Genomic DNA, 17,810 nt, shown 5'->3' on the forward strand with positions numbered 1-17,810 from the left:
CCGCCCACCCCTCGCTTCCAATCCCCGACCGCGATGCCTTTCAACTCCGCTTCTGACGCCTTTGAACTCCACCCCGACATTCGCTCGTATGGAACGACCCTCAGCTGCCGGGGGGCAAGTACGGCAAGAGCGCGGTCGACGCGCTGCGCATCGTTTGCAAACAAGAAGGGCTGTGGCCCGGGCTGTACCGCGGCCTCCCGGTCGCGATGATCCGCGAGAGCAGCAAGAACATGTTCAGGATCGGGCTGTTCTTGCCCATACTCGGCGCGTTGCATCGCGACCCGGACGCGCCCGCGCCCGCGTGGAAACGATTCGTCGCCGGGACGCTGACGGGCGCCATCGGCGCGGTGTCTTCGAACCCTTTCGACCTGGTCAAGACGCGCATGCACGTCCCCGCGGCGCTGTCGGAGTACACCGGGTTCACGCAAGCGATGCGATCGATCGCGAGGAAAGAGGGCGTCGGGACGTTTTACAAGGGCGTCGGCGCGTCCGTCTTGAGGGACATGCTCGGGAGCTCGGTTAACCTCACCGTGCAGTCGCTCGCGTCCGAGTGGCTCGTCTCGTCGCACGTGCTCACCCCGGGGTCGCCCGTGCTCGGCGCCATCTCCGGGGTGTTATCCGCCGCGGCCTCGGTCGCGGTGATGCAGCCGATCGACACGAGCCGCGCGTACGTCTACCTGAAGCCGCACCTGCATCGAGACACGATCAAGGCGTTTCGATTCATCGTGCTGCGCGAGGGGCCGTGGGCGCTCTACCGCGGCTCGCGCGCGCACTTCTTCCGCACCGCGCCGCACTACGCGCTCATGTTCGCGCTCCTGGAGACGATCGCGGGCATGGAGCGGCGGGTGTTGCACCGACGGAACAAGGAGCAGCTGGCGCGCGTGCCCATCTTCGGCACGCTGTCGGACGAAGAGCGAGATAAGCTCGCGCACGGCGTGCGGACGCAGACGTTTAAACGCGGCGAGAGGATCGTGCTCGAGGGCGACGCAGACGACCGAGAGATGTACTACGTCCTGCGCGGCACCGCGCGCGCGAGAGTGGGCCTGGACGAGGAGGAGGACTTGGATTGGGCGGACGACGACCGGAGGAGGGAGCGTCGGAGAGACCGCCCCGGGTCGACGATGAAGCTGGACGAGTCGTCGCCGTGCGCCGTCGGCGCGCGAGGGTCCTCCGCGCTCCTCGCGGACGACTGGTTCGTGCACGACACCGTGATAGGCGCGGGGGATTCGTTCGGCGAGGAAGCGCTGCTCGTGGACGAGCCGCGACGCGCGTCCGTGGTGTGCACGAGCGAGAAGACGCGGTGTCTCATCGTCGATCGCGTCGCGTACGAGGCGCGTCCCATCTCATCGCGCCTGTCCCCGTGCGACCGCGTTCGTTCGCGCGGTGAACGCCGTTCCTTGAGGACTTTATCTCCCGGCGTCTCTTTCCGCCCATCACCCCTCGGTTTCGATCCCCGGCCTCGACGCCTTTCAACTCCATCTGACGCCTTTCAACTCCACCCCGACCGACTCTCAGGTGGCGACGCGGGGCACGCCCGAGAACGTCTTCCACGTGAGAACGCGCGCGACGACCGAGCTGGAGATGATGTGGCGACGACTCCGGTTCGACCGTGAGCTCGAGCGCGTACCGTTGCTCGCGGAGCTGGACGGGTTCGAGCGCGCGCTGCTCGCGAAGCGGTGCGCGAGGGTGACGTTCGAGCCCGGCGCGAAGATCACGCGGCAGGGCGACGCGGCGGATAAGTTTTACATCCTCCTCAGCGGCCTCGCGGTGGCGGTTCGAAAGGAGACGGACGTCGAGACCGGCGCGCTGTGGAAGAACCTCAAGGGCGGCGCCGCGCCGGTGCATCCGCAGCGGGTGCTGCGGAGCTACGGCCCGGGCGCGCACTTTGGCGAGCTCGCGTTGCTCACCGGGCAGCCGCGCGCGTCGACGGTGGTGGCGCAAGAGCGGACGGAGGCGCTGGTGCTGGATAAAAACGCGCTCATGGAGATGCGCGCGACGGTGCCGACTCTGGAGGATCACATCGTGCGCGGGATGCGGCACTACGATCACATAGAGCAGTTCACGTCCATGAGCATGGCGTGATTTGAGTACTGTATGTAACCTTACATTACTAATTACGACGGAAGTATTCTTTCTTTTGGAAATCGAATCGTTCGGTCCGCGTCTGGTTCGCCGACGCCCTCCTCGCGCCGTCGTCGCTCGCCGTCGCTCACGCCCCCGCGGCGACCGCCGCCGCCGCCGCCTGCGCCGCTCGCGCGGACAACGAGTACGGATGAAACAGCGGCTCCTTCGGGTCCACGGTCGCGGCGAACGCGGCGTAGTTGACCATCCCTTCGTCCGTGAACGCGCGCGCGATGACCTCCACGTCCGCCTCTGAGGGTCGAGGGTCCATACGAGCGAACGTCGGGGTGGAGTTGAAAGGCGTCAGGTGGCGTTGAAAGGCGTCGAGGGCGGGGATTGAAAGCGAGAGACCCTGGGCGGAGAGACACGCCGGCGAAAGTGCTTAAGGATCGGCGTTCACCACGCCGACGCGATCGTATGGGGACCAGTGTCTAGAACGCGCCTGACAGATCCCTCGCGACGTGCGTCAGCATCGCGCGCTTGAACTGCGTCAGCGTCACGTGATTCACGCGCATCGGCGAGTTTTGATTCTTCGCCGCGTCGTCGAAGAACTGCTTCACGTAGATCCTGTGCGTCTTCGCGAGGTCGGTCACCCTCTCCAGCGCCGCCGCGAGCCTCTCGTCAATCTCATCGTCGCCCGCGCCCGGTGAGTCCTCCGCGTCGTCGCCCGCCGGGAAGGAGCCTGTGAAGCGATCGGTCAGTCGAACGTCTAACAGGTCAAACGTTGAAAGGGAAGCGCGGGTGAAGAGTGACGACGGGAAAAGTCCTTAAGGAACGGCGTGCACCACGCGAACGGGGTCGTACGGGGAGCAGTCTCACCGCCTCTGCGCACGCTGAACCGCAACGGGTCGAGGAGTTCGCTCGGCTCCTTGTCCACGTCTTCCAGCGGCGTGCGCTCGAGGAGTTTCTTCGTGAAGACGGCGTTCACGTCGTCGCAGAACGCCTTGTACGCGACGGAAAACACCGCGTCCGACGACGGGTACGCGCTCGCGAGCGCCGCGTAGGATCTCGCGTTAAAGTTGAACCCGGCGACGGACAGCGCCGCGGCGAACTGATCGAGAGAAGGCGCGCGGCGGGCGGGCGAGACGAGACGAGACGAGACGCGGCGGGTCAGTCGGCGGTCGTGAGGGAGGGGAGGGGAGGGGTTCGAGCACGACGCGACGGACGGCGGGGCGGGGCGGGCGGCGGAGGAGCGCGCGGCCGACGAGGACGAGACGGTCGCGGTCGATCGCCGCGACGTGACGATGACGGACGGACGCGCCTGCGATTGCGAGATGCGTCCTCTCCGGAGCTTGTCGTAGTCCGCGAAGAAGTCCTGGATGCGGATCCGGTGCTTGTACACGCGATCTTTGATCTGCGGGGATAAAGAGGGCGCGCGGGGAAGGGCGCGAGCGAGGCGGTCAGGTCCGGCGCGAGAGGCAAGGGCGGCGAGGGATGGATGGACCTTCTCGGCGTGGACGACGACGAATTTCGCGGGTCGTCGCGTGTTCCCAATTAAGTACGGGGACGGCGACGCGGACGCTCGCGACGCGCGGGCGTCGCCCGCGGCCGGGTTCGGGGATATCGCGAGCGGGACGCACCGCTTCCATAGTCATCGTCGCCGCCGCGGAGTCGCGAGGTCGCGCGCGTCGAACGATTCACCGCGCCTCGAGCGTCTGACGACGCGGCGGGGGATATCGCGGTGTCATCGTTCTTCTTCTTTTAGGACTGCTGCAGTGGACGAAGGACGGCGAAAGACGACCGACCATCGATCAAATCGATCGGGGGGGTCCGATAAAAAATGTTGCATGTGAAAGGGTATTTGCATCGCAAGAGCCGATCAAAAGCGAAAAACACGCCCTCCGTCTGAAAAACGCAACGTTCAAAGTGTTCGTTGCTCGCCTCGCGCCATCCATCCTCGACTCGCGCGCCGCCCCCACCCCAACCCCGCGCGCGCGATGGACCACGCGTGGTACGAACGCGACGTGGACGAACTCCTCGGGTGGCGCTCGATCGCCGTCGGGGTCTGGTCCTCCGCGTTCGCTTTCGTCGCCGCGCTCCTCGCCGCGACGGCGCGCGCGACGTCCCAAATCTCGAGACTCGCGCCGCTCGTCGCGCTCGACGCGTGGATCCCGCGCGTCGCCTTCGCGCTGCTCTACGCGCTGACGACGCTCCCGTGCGTCGCCACGACGACGCGCTTTCTGCGACCGTCGCCCGCGCCGCTTCGGCTGACGTCGCGGCGCGCGCAGCGCGGCGGGTGCGATCCGTGGCTCGTCTTCTCGCGCGCGCGCGAGGGCGCGTCGCCGGGGACGATCGACGACGACGACGACGCGGCGGCGTACGTCGCGGCGCGGCGCGCGCCGAACCACCTGTTCCCCCCCGGGTGGGCGAGCTCGCGGTGGGTGCGCGCGCAGCACGCGGGCGAGACGGCGAGCGAGCGTGCGCGCGCGACCGCGGAGACGGCGACGCTCCTGCTCGCGCACGTCGCGTCGTGCGCGGCGGGATGCGTCGCGTTCGCATCGTTCGCGTCGCGCGCCGCCGCCGCCGGCTCCGAACATATGACCGCGACCGACCCTGGTGCAACGGATCCGATCCGCGCGGCGGCGACGCACGGGTGCGTCCTCGGGGTCGTTCTCTTCGGCGACCACCTCGCGAGCGACGCGAGCGACGCGAGCTACCCGCCGGGCGCGGCGCGGTCGCGGTGGCTCCGCGCGCGTCGGTCGCTCCCGCGCGCCGTCGCCGACGCCGCGAAGCTCGCCGCGATCGCGTGCGTCGTCCGAGCGCTCGTCGAGACGACGACGCACGAGAACGGATCGCTCACGAGCGGCGGTGTGGTAGGGTTCGCGCTCGGGGTCGTGACGCTCGTCGGCGCGCTCGCGACGGAGGTGCGTTCATATTTACACTGGTTCCCGTACGACCGCGTCGGCGTGGTGAACGCCGATCCTTAAGGACTTTTCCCGTCGCATCTCTCCGACCACCCCACGCTTTCAATCCCCGCCCGCGATGCCTTTCAACTTCAACTGACGCCTTTCAATCCCCGCCCTCGACGCCTTTCAACTCCGCAGCTGGTTGCGTCGTTCGCGTCGCCTTCGGCGCTCGCCGGAGTCGTCGTCGCGTCCTCCGTGACGTTCGCGCGGGCGATGGCGCGCGTCGTGCACACGGAACCCTACGCGTTTCTCCCGCAGACGCTCGAGCGCGGCGCGGTCGTCGCGTCCGCGCCGCTGCTCGCGTCGCTGACGCGCGCGGACAAGCCGTTCGCGCAGCACGCGGCGTATCGCGACTTGTGCGACGTCGCGGAGACGGGCGGCGGCGGTCGCCGGCGGCTGCTGCTCGGGGACGACGGATCAGGTGCATTCTATACACTGGTCCCCATACGACCGCGTCGGCGTGGTGAACGCCGTTCCTTAAGGACTTTGCCCGGCGTCTCTCTCCGCCCACCCCTCGCTTTTAATCCCCGCCCTCGGCGCCTTTCAACTCCAACTGACGCCTTTCAACTCCACCCCGACATTCGCTCGTATGGAACGACCCTCAGGCGGCGGCGAGTACGAGTACGATGGAAGATACGAGTCGTCGCGGCGCGGGCGTATCGCCGCCGGCGCGGAGGACGGCGCGTACGCTCCCGCGCTCGCGGCGGCGCTCGCGCCGGTGCTGAGCGTCGTCGCGGCGATCCGCGCGGCGTTGGACGCGGCGGAGAAGGCGTCGGAGGGGTCGCATTCGACGGGTCGTCTTCGCGCGGGGGGTGGCGGACTCGGGAGCGGCGGCGTCGGCCTCGGCGGCGTCGGCGGCGGGTTCTTCCTGCCATCCGATCGTCGACGCGACGCCGGGAGGAACGCGGGGGTTCGGCTGCGAACGGGCGGCCCCGCGGGCGTGAGGGTGCGCGAGAACGGCGGCGGCGGCGGCGGAGGAGGAGGTGGTCTCGGCGACGCGCGGCGCGACGGAGGGAAGGGGTCGTCGTCGTCTTATTCTTCTTCTTCTTCTTCTCCGAGGACGATGGAGACGCGGGCGATGGCGAGGTCTTCTCATCAGGGCCAGAAAACGTCTTCGCGCGAGCCGTTTCGAGATGTCGGCGTCGGCGCGGGCGACCGCGCCAACGCGGCGGCGTGGAGCATGCTCGCGGACGACTGGGGGATGCCGATGGACGCCGTCGCGCCGCTTCCGAAACCGTCGCCGGCGCCGCTCGCCGGCGACGTCGCCGGCATCGACGGCGGCCCGGGATGGGGGTTCTTCGGGATGAACGGCTCCCACGGGATGAACGGCGACGGCCGCGCGCGCGCGAACGCCGGCGACGACGTCGGCTTTCTGAACAATTTCTTCGCCCGGAACGACGACGCGTCTGCGGCGCTTCGTCGACAGATGGACTCCGTCGGCGTCGCGTGCGCGGACGCGCGCGCGTCGCTCGCGGCGCACGGGCAGCTCGCGGCGTGGGGCGCGCGCGCGGCCGCCGCGCTCGCGTGCTCCCCGGAAGGCATGGAGATCGAGCGCGCGGCGTCGTCGGCGGCGGCGGGACGTCGAAGGATGCCAGACGCGGGCGCGGCGTTCCGCGTCCTCCTCGCGGCGACGCACGCGTGCAAGGAGTGCGCGCGCGCGGGCACGAGCGTCGCGCCGGGCGTCGGCGCGAGGGCGACGTCGAAGCCTCCGCGCGTCCCGGGGTTGAGAGATGCCGCGCGCGCGGCGGCGGCGCTCGCGGACGTGTTTCAGACGACGCTCTTCGCATTCGTCGACGCGTACGGCGCGGATCGCGCGCGCGAGATGTTGAACCCGCCGTTTAGGTGCGTTCTATACACTGGTCCCCATACGACCGCGTCGGCGTGGTGAACGCCGTTCCTTAAGGACTTTGCCCGTCGCATCTCTCCGCCCACTCCACGCTTTCAATCCCCGACCTCGGCGCCTTTCAACTCCATCTGACGCCTTTCAACTCCACCCCGACATTCGCTCGTATGGAACGACCCTCAGCGACGAGGAGACGCGGGCGTTCGAGGCGGCCGCGACCGGCGCGGGCGGGGAGGCGAGCGCGCTGGAGGCGGATATCGCGGCGGGGAGGCGCGCGCCGAAGGAGTTGGAGCGACTGCTGGGCGAGATCGCGCGATGGGAGTAGACACGACGTGAAGGACGACGCGACGACGACTACGCGTACCGTACCCAACGCTTCCTACAAAGAGCTACCTTCCGCTACGACTACGCTACGTACGCGACGTCGCTCGTCAGTCCACGTCCCACGCCGGGAGTTTCTCGTCCATCGCGGTTCGAACGACCTGGTAAGGATAACACTCGCCCAAGCTCGTCGTGACCTCCGTGTCGTCGTCCCCCGGGAACCTCTCGCGCGTCACCGAGACGACGCGGTCGCCGCGTCCGCCGTCGCCGCCAACCTCGATGACGTCCCGTCCCATCGCGCCTCTCGGTCGGATCGCGAGCGTCATTCCCCAGAACGCCATCAACTTCCGCGTCTCCCACGCGTCCTTCATCATCCCGTGGCCTTTCCCCGGGACGACGTGCACGTCCGCGACGCACCCGGGGTTCCTCGCGCGCGCGAACGCCGCCGTCGCCGTCACCGCCGCCGCCGTCGTCACGTCGTCCAACTCGCCCGCCGTGAGCGTCAACGGCGTCGGCGCGCGCGCGTCCCTCGGGAACCGCTCCAGGCACGCCTCCTCGTCCCCGCGCGCGCGTTTCCCCGAGAGCACCTCGGGAAGCAGCGCCGCGCACACGACCGCGCACCCGCCGAGCCTCCGGTCGCCGACGCGTCGCAGCGCCGTCTCGAGCGCGACGACGCCGCCGTCGGAGAATCCAAAGAGGTGCACGCGGTCGGGTCGCCACCGTCGTCCGAACGCGCCGCCCACCTGCGTCGCGCCGCCGGAGTTACTACTACTCATAACCGGCGCCAACGCGTCGATCAGCGACGCGACGCGATGGACGACGGCGTCCAACGACTCGACGCGTCGCAGCGTCGGCGTTTCCTCACCCGTGACGGCGTCGACGACAACCTCGAGCGGGTTAATCTCCTCGTACGTCGCGTCGTCCGTTCGCGCGAACCACTCCCTGCCGCCGTCCGTGAACGGCACCTCCCGCGGCCCGCGCAGCGCGAGCGCGGCGGTGCACGGGAGCTTCATGGCGCGCGCGAGCGACGCGAACGGCCGCTCGGAGTCGCCGCGGCCGTGTAGGAGCACGATGAGGTTGTCGTCGTGGCCGTCTGAGGGTCGTTCCATACAAAGCGATGTCGGGGTGGAGTTCATAGGCGTCAGGTGGAGTTGAAAGGCGCCATAGGGGCGGGGATTGAAAGGGAGGGGTGGGCGGAGAGAGACGACGGCAAAAGTCCTTAAGGATCGGCGTTCACCACGCCGACGCGGTCGTATGGGGACCAGTGTATAGAACGCACCTGAGCTCGGGACGTAGAGGTGCCCGTGCGGCCACTCCGAGCGCACGAGCGCGTCGAGGGAGGCGGCGCCGAGGGTGTGGTCCGTCCGCGCGGGCGTGGGTTCGCGCGGAGGAGGATCGCGCCGGTTCGGCGGCGGCGCGCCGAAGAAGCCGGCGCGCATCTGGTCTGACGACGACGACGCGACGAGCGCGAGTCCTTTTGATGACGATCAGATCGATCTCCGGCGCGACCTGCTGACTCGTCGCGCGTCGGGACTCACTCGATTCGCACGTCGTCGTCTTCGCGCGGCGACGCGGCGGCGGGGTCAATATGCCCCGCGCGCCGGCCGGGTCGACGGCGAAAGCGCGGGAAGACCCGCGAGACGACGAGGCGATGCGCGCGACCGCGAGCGGCGCCGCGGGCCTCCGCGCGACCGCGCGTCGCTTCCTCAGCGGCGCCGCCGCGTCGTCGTCGCATCCGCCGAAGCGATCGGCGGCGCGACCGCTCGCGCACGGCTTCCGAGGCGCGAAGAAGCCGAAGAAGCCGCACGACCCGACGAAAGTCCGCGCGGGTCTCAACGTCGAGGTGCGACCGGAGACGTACCGCGCGGAGCTGGACGTCAAGATCGCGGACGCGCGCGCGTGCTTCGACGCGTCGCCCGAGAGGGACGACGGCGCCGGCGGCGGTAAACCTATCGAAGCCGCGAAGATCGCGGTGCCGCTCCCGGACGAGATCGAGGTGTTCGAGTCCCCGAAGAAGCATCACTTTCGCATGCGCGCGGAGTTCAGGGTGTGGCACGCGGGGGACAAGTCGTTCATGGCGATGTTCGACAACGAGGACCCGAAGACGCCGGTGGAGATCGAGACGTTCCCGATGGGCAGCGAGCGGATCAATTCGCTCATGAAGGAGGTGCTGCGCGAGATTAAAGACGAGCCGGCGCTGCGTCGCAAGCTGTTCCAGGTGAACTTTCTCACGACGAGCGGCACGGACGACGCGCTGGTGAGCATGCTGTATCACCGCCCGTTGGACGCGGCATGGGAGGCCGCCGCGGAGGAAGCGAGGCAGCGCATGAAGGTCAGCGTCATCGGTCGGAGCAGGAAGCAAAAGGCGCGTCTCGTGGAGAGATTCGTCCTGTTTTGTTTTGTTCGCGCGGCGACGTTTTCGCGTTCGGCCGGCTCGTTTCGCGCGGCGCTCGACGCTCAACGCTCTCTCAGCGTTTCGTTCGTTCGTTCGTTCGTTCGTTCGTTCGTTCGTTCGTTCGTTCGTTCGTTCGTTCGTTCGGTTCCGGTGACGAGAAACCATGAATCATACCATAGAATCATCTACTTAGCGCCTCGGCGCGGTGATGACCACGTTCATGCACCACCCACTGAGGAATTCGACGGCGATTTTTTTTTTTGCCTTCTCTTTGTTTCTCCCCCCTCCGCTCTTCTCTCTCTGACGTCGCGTCGCCCCACCAGATCGTCCTCGGAAACCCGTTCGTGATGGAGACCCTCACCGTGGACGGCGAGAAGTTCACGTACAAGCAGCTCGAGGGCGGCTTCACGCAGCCGAACAGCGGGACGTGCGAGAAGATGCTCGAGTGGGCGAGGGACGTCTCCGTCGACGACGCGCGCGCGCCGGGGTCGGGGTCGGGTCCCGCCGGCGCGCGCCCGCGACGACGCGACGACGACTTCCTCGAGCTGTACTGCGGCAACGGCAACTTCACCGTCGCGCTCGCGCCGTTGTATCTCAACGTCCTCGCGACGGAGATGAGCAAAGTGTCCGTCGCGGCGGCGGTTGAAAACTTTGAGACGAACGGGACGACCAACGCGAAAGTCGTCAGACTCTCCGCGGAGGAGCTCGTCCTCGTCCTGGACAGCGGGAAGAAGTACGAGCGGATGACGAACGCGGGGTTGGATGATCTGAGCGCGTACGATCTGAGGACGCTCCTCGTGGACCCGCCGAGGGCGGGGATGGGCGAGGAGGTGTCCAAGTTCGCGTCGCGGTTCGACAGGATCATATACATCTCGTGCAACCCGAAGACGCTCGCGGAGGACTGCAGGATCTTAGCGGAAACGCACGAGATCAAGCGGTTCGCGGTGTTCGATCAGTTTCCGTACACGCCGCATCTCGAGAGCGGCGCGCTGCTCGTGAAGCGGAAGTGAACGCGCGAGGGTACCGTACTGTAGTAGGCATAGGAGTCGACTCGACGACGTCGTCATTATTTTGTAGCCGGAGTTTCAAACCATTCCTAATAAACCCTCGGGACCTCCTCCGAGCCCGCTCTCCCGAATCATCAATGATGGTACGGCTCCCCCCGCAATATCGTGTGCGCGCGGTACGCCTGCTCCAGCAGCACGATCCTCGCCACCTGGTGGTTCATCACCATGCTGCTCAGTCGCACTCTCGCGTCCGCCCTTCGCGTCACCGCGTCGCCGTGGCCGAACGGCCCCCCCACGCAGAACACGATCCCCGAGTGCCCGCCGTCGCCGACGTCCGCGACCACGGCGGCGAGCGCCTCCGAGCTCAGGTCCTTCCCGCGCTCGTCCATGAGCACGACGAAATCTCGCGCGTCGACGTGTCGCATGACCCGCTCGCCCTCGGCCTCCAGCTGCGCTCGCGGGTCCTTCGCGTTCTTCGGATTGGGCCGGACGACGATCTCGTCGAAGGGCGCGTAGCGTCGGATCTTGTCCGCCCACTCCCCGCACGCGGCGTCAACGCTCGCGCCGCCGCCCTTGCTGACGATCACGAGCTTCATCGGGAGCGCGTTGTACGCCCTCGTCGCGGCTTTCCTCCTCGCGGCGTCGACGTTGTTCCCTCCGGTCGCCATCGCTCGAATGTTGTTACCTGCGTTTTTGGGCACCGTCTTCGCGGGCGTCGCGACGGCGGTCCTCCACGCCGCGGGGGCGCGCCGCGCCGACGAGGACGACGCGGAGGATCCGCGGAGCGCGGACGCGCCGCGCGACGAGAGCGTCGCGAGTCTCGCGCGCGAGCACGCCATCGTCGGGACGCGCGCGGGCGAGTGCGAGAGCCCGGCCGCGGCGGAACCCTCGGGGCGGGCGGATGAATGAAATCTGGAAACGCGCGCGGGACGAACCAACAACAGATCGTTCTGTTCGCGCGGCGATCGCGCACTGTGCTATGCGCGCGGCGCTGTCGTCGCCCGCCCTCGTTCGATTCGCGCAGCAGTCGCCGACGAGACGCCTCATCGCGCGCATGGGATCCTCCTCCTCCCCCGCCGCCGCCGCGGCCGCCGCGAAGGGCTCCCCGGACCCGTCCGAGCCTCCCGCGGCGAAGAAGGCGAAGAAGGCCGCGACGAAGAAGCCGCCGCCGTACCCGGAGGGGACCTTCCCGCAAACGCCCGCGCCGCGGCGGTTACAACCCCTCGAAACGAAGACCCCCGACGGCCGCGCGACGTTCAAGGCGCTGGCGTGGAACGTCGCCGGCCTGCGCGCGCTCATGGAGAAGAACCCGGGGACGCTCCGCGCGATCGTAGACGCCGAGCGACCGGACGTGCTCTGCCTGCAGGAGCACAAGCTCCAGGACGTGCACGTGAGCGACCTCACGACGAAGCTCAAGACGCTGCTGCCGGAGTATCCGACGGTGCGCTTCGCGGTGAGCACGAAGAAGAAAGGGTACAGCGGCGTCGCGGTCATCGCGCGCGCGCCGATCGAGGGGGACGGGGACGGGGACGGGGACGGGGACGCGAAGAGCGACGACGACGACGCGCGACGACAAAAACAAGGCACCCTCGCGGGCTTCGTCGCCGCCGCGCCGCGCCCGCCGCCGTCCGACGCGTCGCTCGCGTCCAAACCGAAGCTCCTCGGCGTCGTCGAAGGCCTCGGCGGGAACGGCCACGCGATCGGGAAGCACGTGGACGAGGGGCGGCTGCTCACGATGGAGTACGAGACGCACTGGCTCGTGCTCGCGTACGTCCCCAACTCGGGTGCGTCCTTGTCATCACACCGGTTCCCGTACGACCGCGTTCGCGTCGTGAACGCCGTGTCTTAAGGACTTTCGCCGGCGCCCTCTCCGTCGCTCTCTCTCGTCCAATGAAACGTACACGTCATCAAATAACTAACCAATCACATCACCTCCCGCCACGCCACGTCGCCCACCGATCGAACGCCCACCAATCAGGCATGAAACTGGACCGGCTCGGATTCCGCGTGGGCGAGTGGGAGGCGGACGTTCGCGCGTACTTGACGTCGCTGTGCGCGTCCAAGCCGGTCGTCTTCGGCGGCGACCTCAACGTCGCGCATCTGGACGCGGACATCTACAACGTCGGCGCGCCGCACGTGAAGAAGAGCGCGGGGACGACCCCGGAGGAGCGCGCCGCGTTCGGCGAGCTGTTGGCGACGGCGGGGACGCCGCCGGGGATGTCGGACACGTTCAGGCGCGTTCTAGACACTGGTCCCCATACGACCCCGTTGGCGTGGTGAACGCCGATCCTTAAGGACTTTGCCCGGCGCATCCCTCCGCCCACCCCTCGCTTTCAATCCCCGACCTCGACGCCTTTCAACTCCACCTGACGCCTTTGAACTCCAACCCGACAATCGCTCGTATGGAACGACCCTCAGACACTTCCACCCGGACGCGACCGGGTGGTTCACGTACTGGAGCCAGCGCGTTGGGAACCGACCGGTGAATCGCGGGCTGCGGTTGGACTACTTCGTGGCGTCGAACGACATCTTGAGCGGGGGGAGCAGGTGCGACGTCGCGGAGGTCGTGGACGGGTTCGTGCTGGACGCGATCACCGTCGGCGTCAGCGATCACGCTCCGGTTGGGGTGACGCTCGCGGTGTGATGAATGAAGACGCCCGGGCGACGTGTGTAACGACGACGAATTCATCGGAAGGGAGCGTTCTCTTCTCGAGCTTTTAAGAGACACACGCGCGTTCTTCAGCTCTTGCGCCCCCACCGCCGTTTGGACGCGCGCCGGGCGTCGCCGTCGCCGTCGCTTTCGCCGTCGCCGTCGCCGTCGCCGTCGCCGTCGCTTTCGCTTTCGCCGCTTTCACTTTCGCCGCCGCTCGCGTCGTCGTCGTCCGACGAAAGCGGCCCCCACTCCCCGTGCTCGTCCAACCCCCAATCCCCCGTCGACGCGCGGTCGTCGCCGTCGTCGTCGCGATCGACGTCATCGAACGCCTCGTCGCTCAGGTCGCCGTACCGGTCCAAGTCGTTCCGACTCCCCGGCCCGACGTAGGACCCCCCTCCCCCGCCCCGCTTCAACGCCGCGCGCTCGTCCAACGACATCCACGCGCCGTCGTCGATCTCGTCCGGCTTCTCGAACCCGAACTGCACCAAGAGCTCGTGCGCGACGTGCGCGTCCGTCGCGTGCGACTTGGCCACCGTCCGTCGAAGGATCTGCTCCGTGAAGGCGTTCGGGAGCATCGCGCGGTTTTGAAATCCGCCCGAGTGCGCGTCGCCTCTCTCGACGTGTTCGTCGTACGACGCCTTGATCTCCCCCGCGAGCTGCGCGAACGCGTTGATCTCCAGCGCGGACTTGAACAGCATGTTGAACGAGTCCATGTTTACCTCGCCGCCGTCGTTGACGTGCGCGTCGAACCGCGACATCGCCTGGTCGTGATCCTTCATCTTCCCGCACGCGTGCAACACGACGTTTAACGTGTTCGTCTGAGGGTCGTTCCATACGAGCGAATGTCGGGGCGGAGTTCAACGGCGTCAGTTGGCGTTGAAAGACATCGAGGGCGGGGATTGAAAGCGGGGGCTGGGCGGAGAGACGCGCCGGGCAAAGTCCTTAAGGATCGGCGTTCACCACGCGAACGCGGTCGTATGGGGACCAGTGTATAGAACGCACCTGAAACTTCAACCCGGAGGCGATCATCTCGTCCGCGAGCTTCAACGCCGCGATCGGGCCGGTGTCTTCCTCGCTGCCGAGGTAGCGACCGCCGCGGTCGCGTCTCCAGTGGTGCTGCGATCGCGCGAGCGCGTGGATCGCGTTCGTGTACATGCGCGCGTTCGGCTCCAGCCCCGGCGGCGGCGATCGAAGAAACTGCGTCGTCGAAAGGCGGAGTCGAAAGGCGTCAGAAGCGGAGTTGAAAGGCAACGCGGTGTGTCGGGATTGAAAGCGAGGGACCCTGGGCGGAGAGACACGCCACCGGGAGAGAAAGTCCTCGAGGATCGGCGTTCACCACGCGAACGCGGTCGTATGGGGACCAGTGTGAGATAGAACGCGCCTGCATCATCGCGTCGAACTCGCCGAGCGACCCCAGCGTGTTTATGAGCGCCGACGCGCACGCGGGGGTGAACGCGACGCCAGCCTCGGTCATGTCGTCCCTGAACGCGAAGAGCGCGTTTCTCGCGCGCGCGAGCTCAGGGGGCTCGCCCCGCGGGCCCGGGTTCGACACGGACGCGACGGCGCGCCGCCGGCCGGACCCGCCGGACCCACCGGACGCGGCGGCGTCGAGATCGCCTCGGACGGCTTCGTACGGACACGCCTTCTTGAGCTCGTCGGCGTCCGCGCCGCCGCCGCGCGCGATCATCCCTCGCATCGACGAGATCCCCTCGGCCGCGGCCGCGGCCGCGAGCGACGCGACGTCCTTGACCCCGACGATCGCGGGCGGCGCGATCAACGTCCCTGTCAACGCGGCGTGCGACTCCGCCTTGACGCGTCTTTTTCGACCGCGCGCGCTCTCGCCCGGGCCGAAGTCGTCGTCCCACGCGCCGTCGTCGTCCCAAACTACGCCCGCGGACGCCGTCGTCTCCTCGTCCGCGTAAGCGTCTCCGAGCATCTGCGCGACTTGGCGCGCGCGGCGCGCGCACGCGGTGTAGAGGTGCAGGAACGTGATGTCGTCCGCCGCGACGCCGGAGACGCGCATCTGCGATCGAATTTTCATCGCCGAGTCGAGGTCGCACGCCACCGCGCACGCTCGCAGAAGCGTGTTAAACGCCCAAGTATCGAGCGTTATCGACCGCTGCTGCATCCCCACGAGCGCGTCGCCCTGGCTCGCGATGTCCCCAATCTTCGCGTACGCGCCGAGGAGAGCCATGAACGAGTGCAAGTCGGGTTCGACCCCGCCCTCGATCATCGTCCGCATCGCGTTCTCCACGCGCATCACCGCGTCTTGTAACGGCTGCTTCGTGTCGGTCACACCCCACCCTTTGTGACGATGGACGTCCACCTCGCGCTCGTCGTCGTCGTCGTCGTCGTCGTCCGTCGCGGCGCCGACGCCGTCGGCTGTCGATTTCGCGTTCATATTCGACGCCGCCGCGGCTTTCTCGGCGGCTTCCGATCGCAGCAGCGCGTTGAACACGTACATATCCGGCTCCACCCCTAAATGTTGAAAGGGAAGCGCGGGTGAAGAGTGACGACGGGAAAAGTCCTTAAGGAACGGCGCGCGCCACGCGAACGGGGTCGTATGGGAAGCAGTCTCACCCGTCTGCGCGAGCTCGTCCATCAACGCGCGGACGCCGTCGCTGTCGCCGATCGTCGCGTGCGCGTTCGCGAGCGCGGTGATCGCGTCGCGCAAGTCCCGCGGATGCGTCACGAGCGGTTTCGGCAGCGGCGGCGGCGGCGGCACCGTCTCCCCCGGCGGCGGTCTGATCGCGACGACGCGTTTCGCGATGCTTTTTTTCCCGCCCTCTTTCTCCTCTCTCACCAACCTCGACGCGCTCTTCATTCCCATCTTCGCGCACGCGCGGTGCACCGCCCACCGATCTCTCCTGGTGTACTCCCCGGGGAAGACGCGCTCGTCGTCGCCGGACGCGACGAACGCGCGGAGGGCGTCGCGAATCTCCGCGTCCTTCTCCGCCGTCTCCGCCATGGTCTCCCGACGCGGCGGCACGACGACGACGGCAGCCTTCAGGGACATGTCGGGGTGGAGTTCATAGGCGTCAGTTGGCGTTGAAAGGCGTCGAGGGCGGGGATTGAAAGCGAGGGATGAGCGGAGAGATGCGCCGGGCAAAGTCCTTAAGAAACGGCGTTCACCACGCCGACGCGGTCGTATGGGGACCAGTGTATAGAACGCGCCTTCAGCGCGTCCAACGCTCTCCGACCTCTCGCGCGCGCGTCCGCGGCGGCCATCTGCGCGCGCACGGACTCCGACGTCATCGATATCATCTTCGCCGGCGGCGGCGTCCCGTCGCCCGCTGCGTCTTCGCTCGCGGCGGCGACGAGCGTCGGCGGCGGCGCCGGGTCGTCGCCGCGGCCGCCGCGGCGCGCGTCGCGTCGCTTCAGCGTGAACGTCGCGACGAGCGCGTGCGCCTCGACGAGGCGGCATCGCGACCGCGGCGACCGGCGCCACGGGTTGAGGTGTTTGAAGTGGTCGTGATTCCACACCGCGTCCACGCTCGCGCTCGTGCCAATCTTGCTCTCCATCTTGAGATACGCCTCGAGCGTGCGCTCGGTGGGCGCGCAACGAAACTTTCGCATCAGCTCGCGGCACCGCCGGAACGCGTCCTGAGGGCCATTCCATACGAGCGAATGTCGGGGTGGAGTTGAAAGGCGTCAGTTGAAGTTGAAAGGCATCTAGGGCGGGGATTGAAAGCGAGGGACCCTGGGCGTAGAGAGACGCCGGGCAAAGTCCTTAAGGATCGGCGTTCACCACGCGAACGATGTCGTATGGGGACCAGTGTATAGAACGCACCTGATCCGCGACGTTCGCGGCGCCGAGGAGGACCGCGTCGAACACCCCGACGGCGTCGCGGCGCATGAAGTCCTCGTTCTCGGTCTCCGAGAGCAGGACGAGCCACTCGAGGCCTTTCGCGACGTCCCCGGCGCGATTATAAGCGACGACCACCAGCTCGTGCGTGAGCGCCGTGGGCTCGTGCCCGCGCGCGCACATCGCCTCGATGAGCTCCAGCGCGGTCTCCGGGTCGCCCTCGCGCGATGCGCACTGCAGCAAGACGTCGTACGCCTCCGCGCCCGGGTCTTCCGGGTAGTGCTCGCACATCTCGGAGAAAATCTCGAACACCGCGGCGTGGTCCCTCGCGCTCGCGGCGGCGGACATTCGATCGACGAAGTGCGACTCCGGGGGTTTCGCGACGCCGCGAAGTCCGCCTCTGGACGTGGACGCCGTCGACGTCGCGTCAACGCGCGCGGAGGAGGACAACGACCGCGACGCGGCGACGGCGTCGGAGCGACGCGACGCCGCGCGATGAAACGACGCCGCGCGCGCGACGAGGCTCGTCCCCGCGTCGTCCGACTCGCGGACGCGGCGTCCGGACTCGAGGAGGGCGGAGGGCGCGCGACGCGCGACGCCGCGCGGCGGCGCGCCGGTCGCCGCCGCCGCGCGCGCGACCGCGCGCGACCACTCCCGGCTCAGTCGCCTCCACGGAGCCATCCCGGCGTTCGCGTCGAACGCGAACGGGAACGGACCCCGGGGGCGGGCGCCCGCGGAATGGACGGGGAGATCGGCCGA

The 17,810-nt window shown here is 68.0% G+C and overlaps 10 protein-coding genes across 10 annotated transcripts; 5 read left to right on the forward strand and 5 right to left on the reverse strand.

The window, feature by feature from the left end:
- Positions 1–383: 383 nt before the first annotated feature.
- Positions 384–2,122, forward strand: MICPUCDRAFT_68602 (mitochondrial carrier family; the record flags this gene model as incomplete). Its single annotated transcript, XM_003062307.1, has 2 exons — positions 384–1,331; positions 1,516–2,122. The coding sequence occupies 2 exons, from the start codon at positions 384–386 to the stop codon at positions 2,080–2,082; spliced, it is 1,515 nt and encodes a 504-aa protein (XP_003062353.1). The 3' UTR covers positions 2,083–2,122.
- Positions 2,086–3,767, reverse strand: MICPUCDRAFT_68603 (uncharacterized protein). The gene is made up of 5 exons (XM_003062538.1): positions 3,702–3,767; positions 3,383–3,475; positions 2,941–3,172; positions 2,564–2,803; positions 2,086–2,373 (listed from the first exon to the last, which is right to left on the reverse strand). Exons 1-5 carry the CDS (start codon positions 3,714–3,716, stop codon positions 2,210–2,212), a joined length of 744 nt encoding a protein of 247 aa, XP_003062584.1. The 5' UTR covers positions 3,717–3,767; the 3' UTR covers positions 2,086–2,209.
- Positions 3,768–4,046: 279 nt separating this feature from the next.
- On the forward strand, positions 4,047–5,048 carry MICPUCDRAFT_68604 (uncharacterized protein; the record flags this gene model as incomplete). The annotated part of the gene is made up of 1 exon (XM_003062308.1): positions 4,047–5,048. Exon 1 carries the CDS (start codon positions 4,059–4,061, stop codon positions 5,046–5,048), a length of 990 nt encoding a protein of 329 aa, XP_003062354.1. The 5' UTR covers positions 4,047–4,058.
- Positions 5,049–5,240: 192 nt separating this feature from the next.
- On the forward strand, positions 5,241–6,915 carry MICPUCDRAFT_52120 (uncharacterized protein; the record flags this gene model as incomplete). The annotated part of the gene is made up of 2 exons (XM_003062309.1): positions 5,241–5,448; positions 5,633–6,915. The coding sequence occupies 2 exons, from the start codon at positions 5,241–5,243 to the stop codon at positions 6,913–6,915; spliced, it is 1,491 nt and encodes a 496-aa protein (XP_003062355.1).
- A 317-nt stretch (positions 6,916–7,232) lies between these two features.
- On the reverse strand, positions 7,233–8,630 carry MICPUCDRAFT_52121 (uncharacterized protein; the record flags this gene model as incomplete). The annotated part of the gene is made up of 1 exon (XM_003062539.1): positions 7,233–8,630. One exon carries the CDS (start codon positions 8,628–8,630, stop codon positions 7,302–7,304), a length of 1,329 nt encoding a protein of 442 aa, XP_003062585.1. The 3' UTR covers positions 7,233–7,301.
- Positions 8,631–8,789: 159 nt separating this feature from the next.
- On the forward strand, positions 8,790–10,683 carry MICPUCDRAFT_29176 (uncharacterized protein). Its single transcript, XM_003062310.1, has 2 exons — positions 8,790–9,565; positions 9,910–10,683. The coding sequence occupies exons 1-2, from the start codon at positions 8,843–8,845 to the stop codon at positions 10,594–10,596; spliced, it is 1,410 nt and encodes a 469-aa protein (XP_003062356.1). The 5' UTR covers positions 8,790–8,842; the 3' UTR covers positions 10,597–10,683.
- MICPUCDRAFT_29179 (uncharacterized protein) lies at positions 10,652–11,429 on the reverse strand. Its single transcript, XM_003062540.1, has one exon. The coding sequence runs from the start codon at positions 11,259–11,261 to the stop codon at positions 10,728–10,730; it is 534 nt and encodes a 177-aa protein (XP_003062586.1). The 5' UTR covers positions 11,262–11,429; the 3' UTR covers positions 10,652–10,727.
- Positions 11,430–11,827: 398 nt separating this feature from the next.
- MICPUCDRAFT_5836 (uncharacterized protein) lies at positions 11,828–13,126 on the forward strand (the record flags this gene model as incomplete). The annotated part of the gene is made up of 4 exons (XM_003062311.1): positions 11,828–12,082; positions 12,251–12,421; positions 12,610–12,821; positions 13,012–13,126. Coding segments are annotated over 4 exons (753 nt in total), but the record flags the coding sequence as incomplete, so codon positions are not given.
- Positions 13,127–13,332: 206 nt separating this feature from the next.
- MICPUCDRAFT_42163 (uncharacterized protein) lies at positions 13,333–15,710 on the reverse strand (the record flags this gene model as incomplete). The annotated part of the gene is made up of 3 exons (XM_003062541.1): positions 13,333–13,965; positions 14,249–14,443; positions 14,592–15,710. The coding sequence occupies 3 exons, from the start codon at positions 15,708–15,710 to the stop codon at positions 13,333–13,335; spliced, it is 1,947 nt and encodes a 648-aa protein (XP_003062587.1).
- Positions 15,711–16,360: 650 nt separating this feature from the next.
- On the reverse strand, positions 16,361–17,732 carry MICPUCDRAFT_52127 (uncharacterized protein; the record flags this gene model as incomplete). The annotated part of the gene is made up of 2 exons (XM_003062542.1): positions 16,361–16,849; positions 17,037–17,732. The coding sequence occupies 2 exons, from the start codon at positions 17,730–17,732 to the stop codon at positions 16,361–16,363; spliced, it is 1,185 nt and encodes a 394-aa protein (XP_003062588.1).
- Between the last annotated feature and the right edge of the window lie 78 nt (positions 17,733–17,810).

Source organism: Micromonas pusilla, assembly GCF_000151265.4.
Source record: "Micromonas pusilla CCMP1545 genomic scaffold MICPUCscaffold_12, whole genome shotgun sequence".
NCBI classification, from domain to species: Eukaryota; Viridiplantae; Chlorophyta; class Mamiellophyceae; order Mamiellales; family Mamiellaceae; genus Micromonas; species Micromonas pusilla.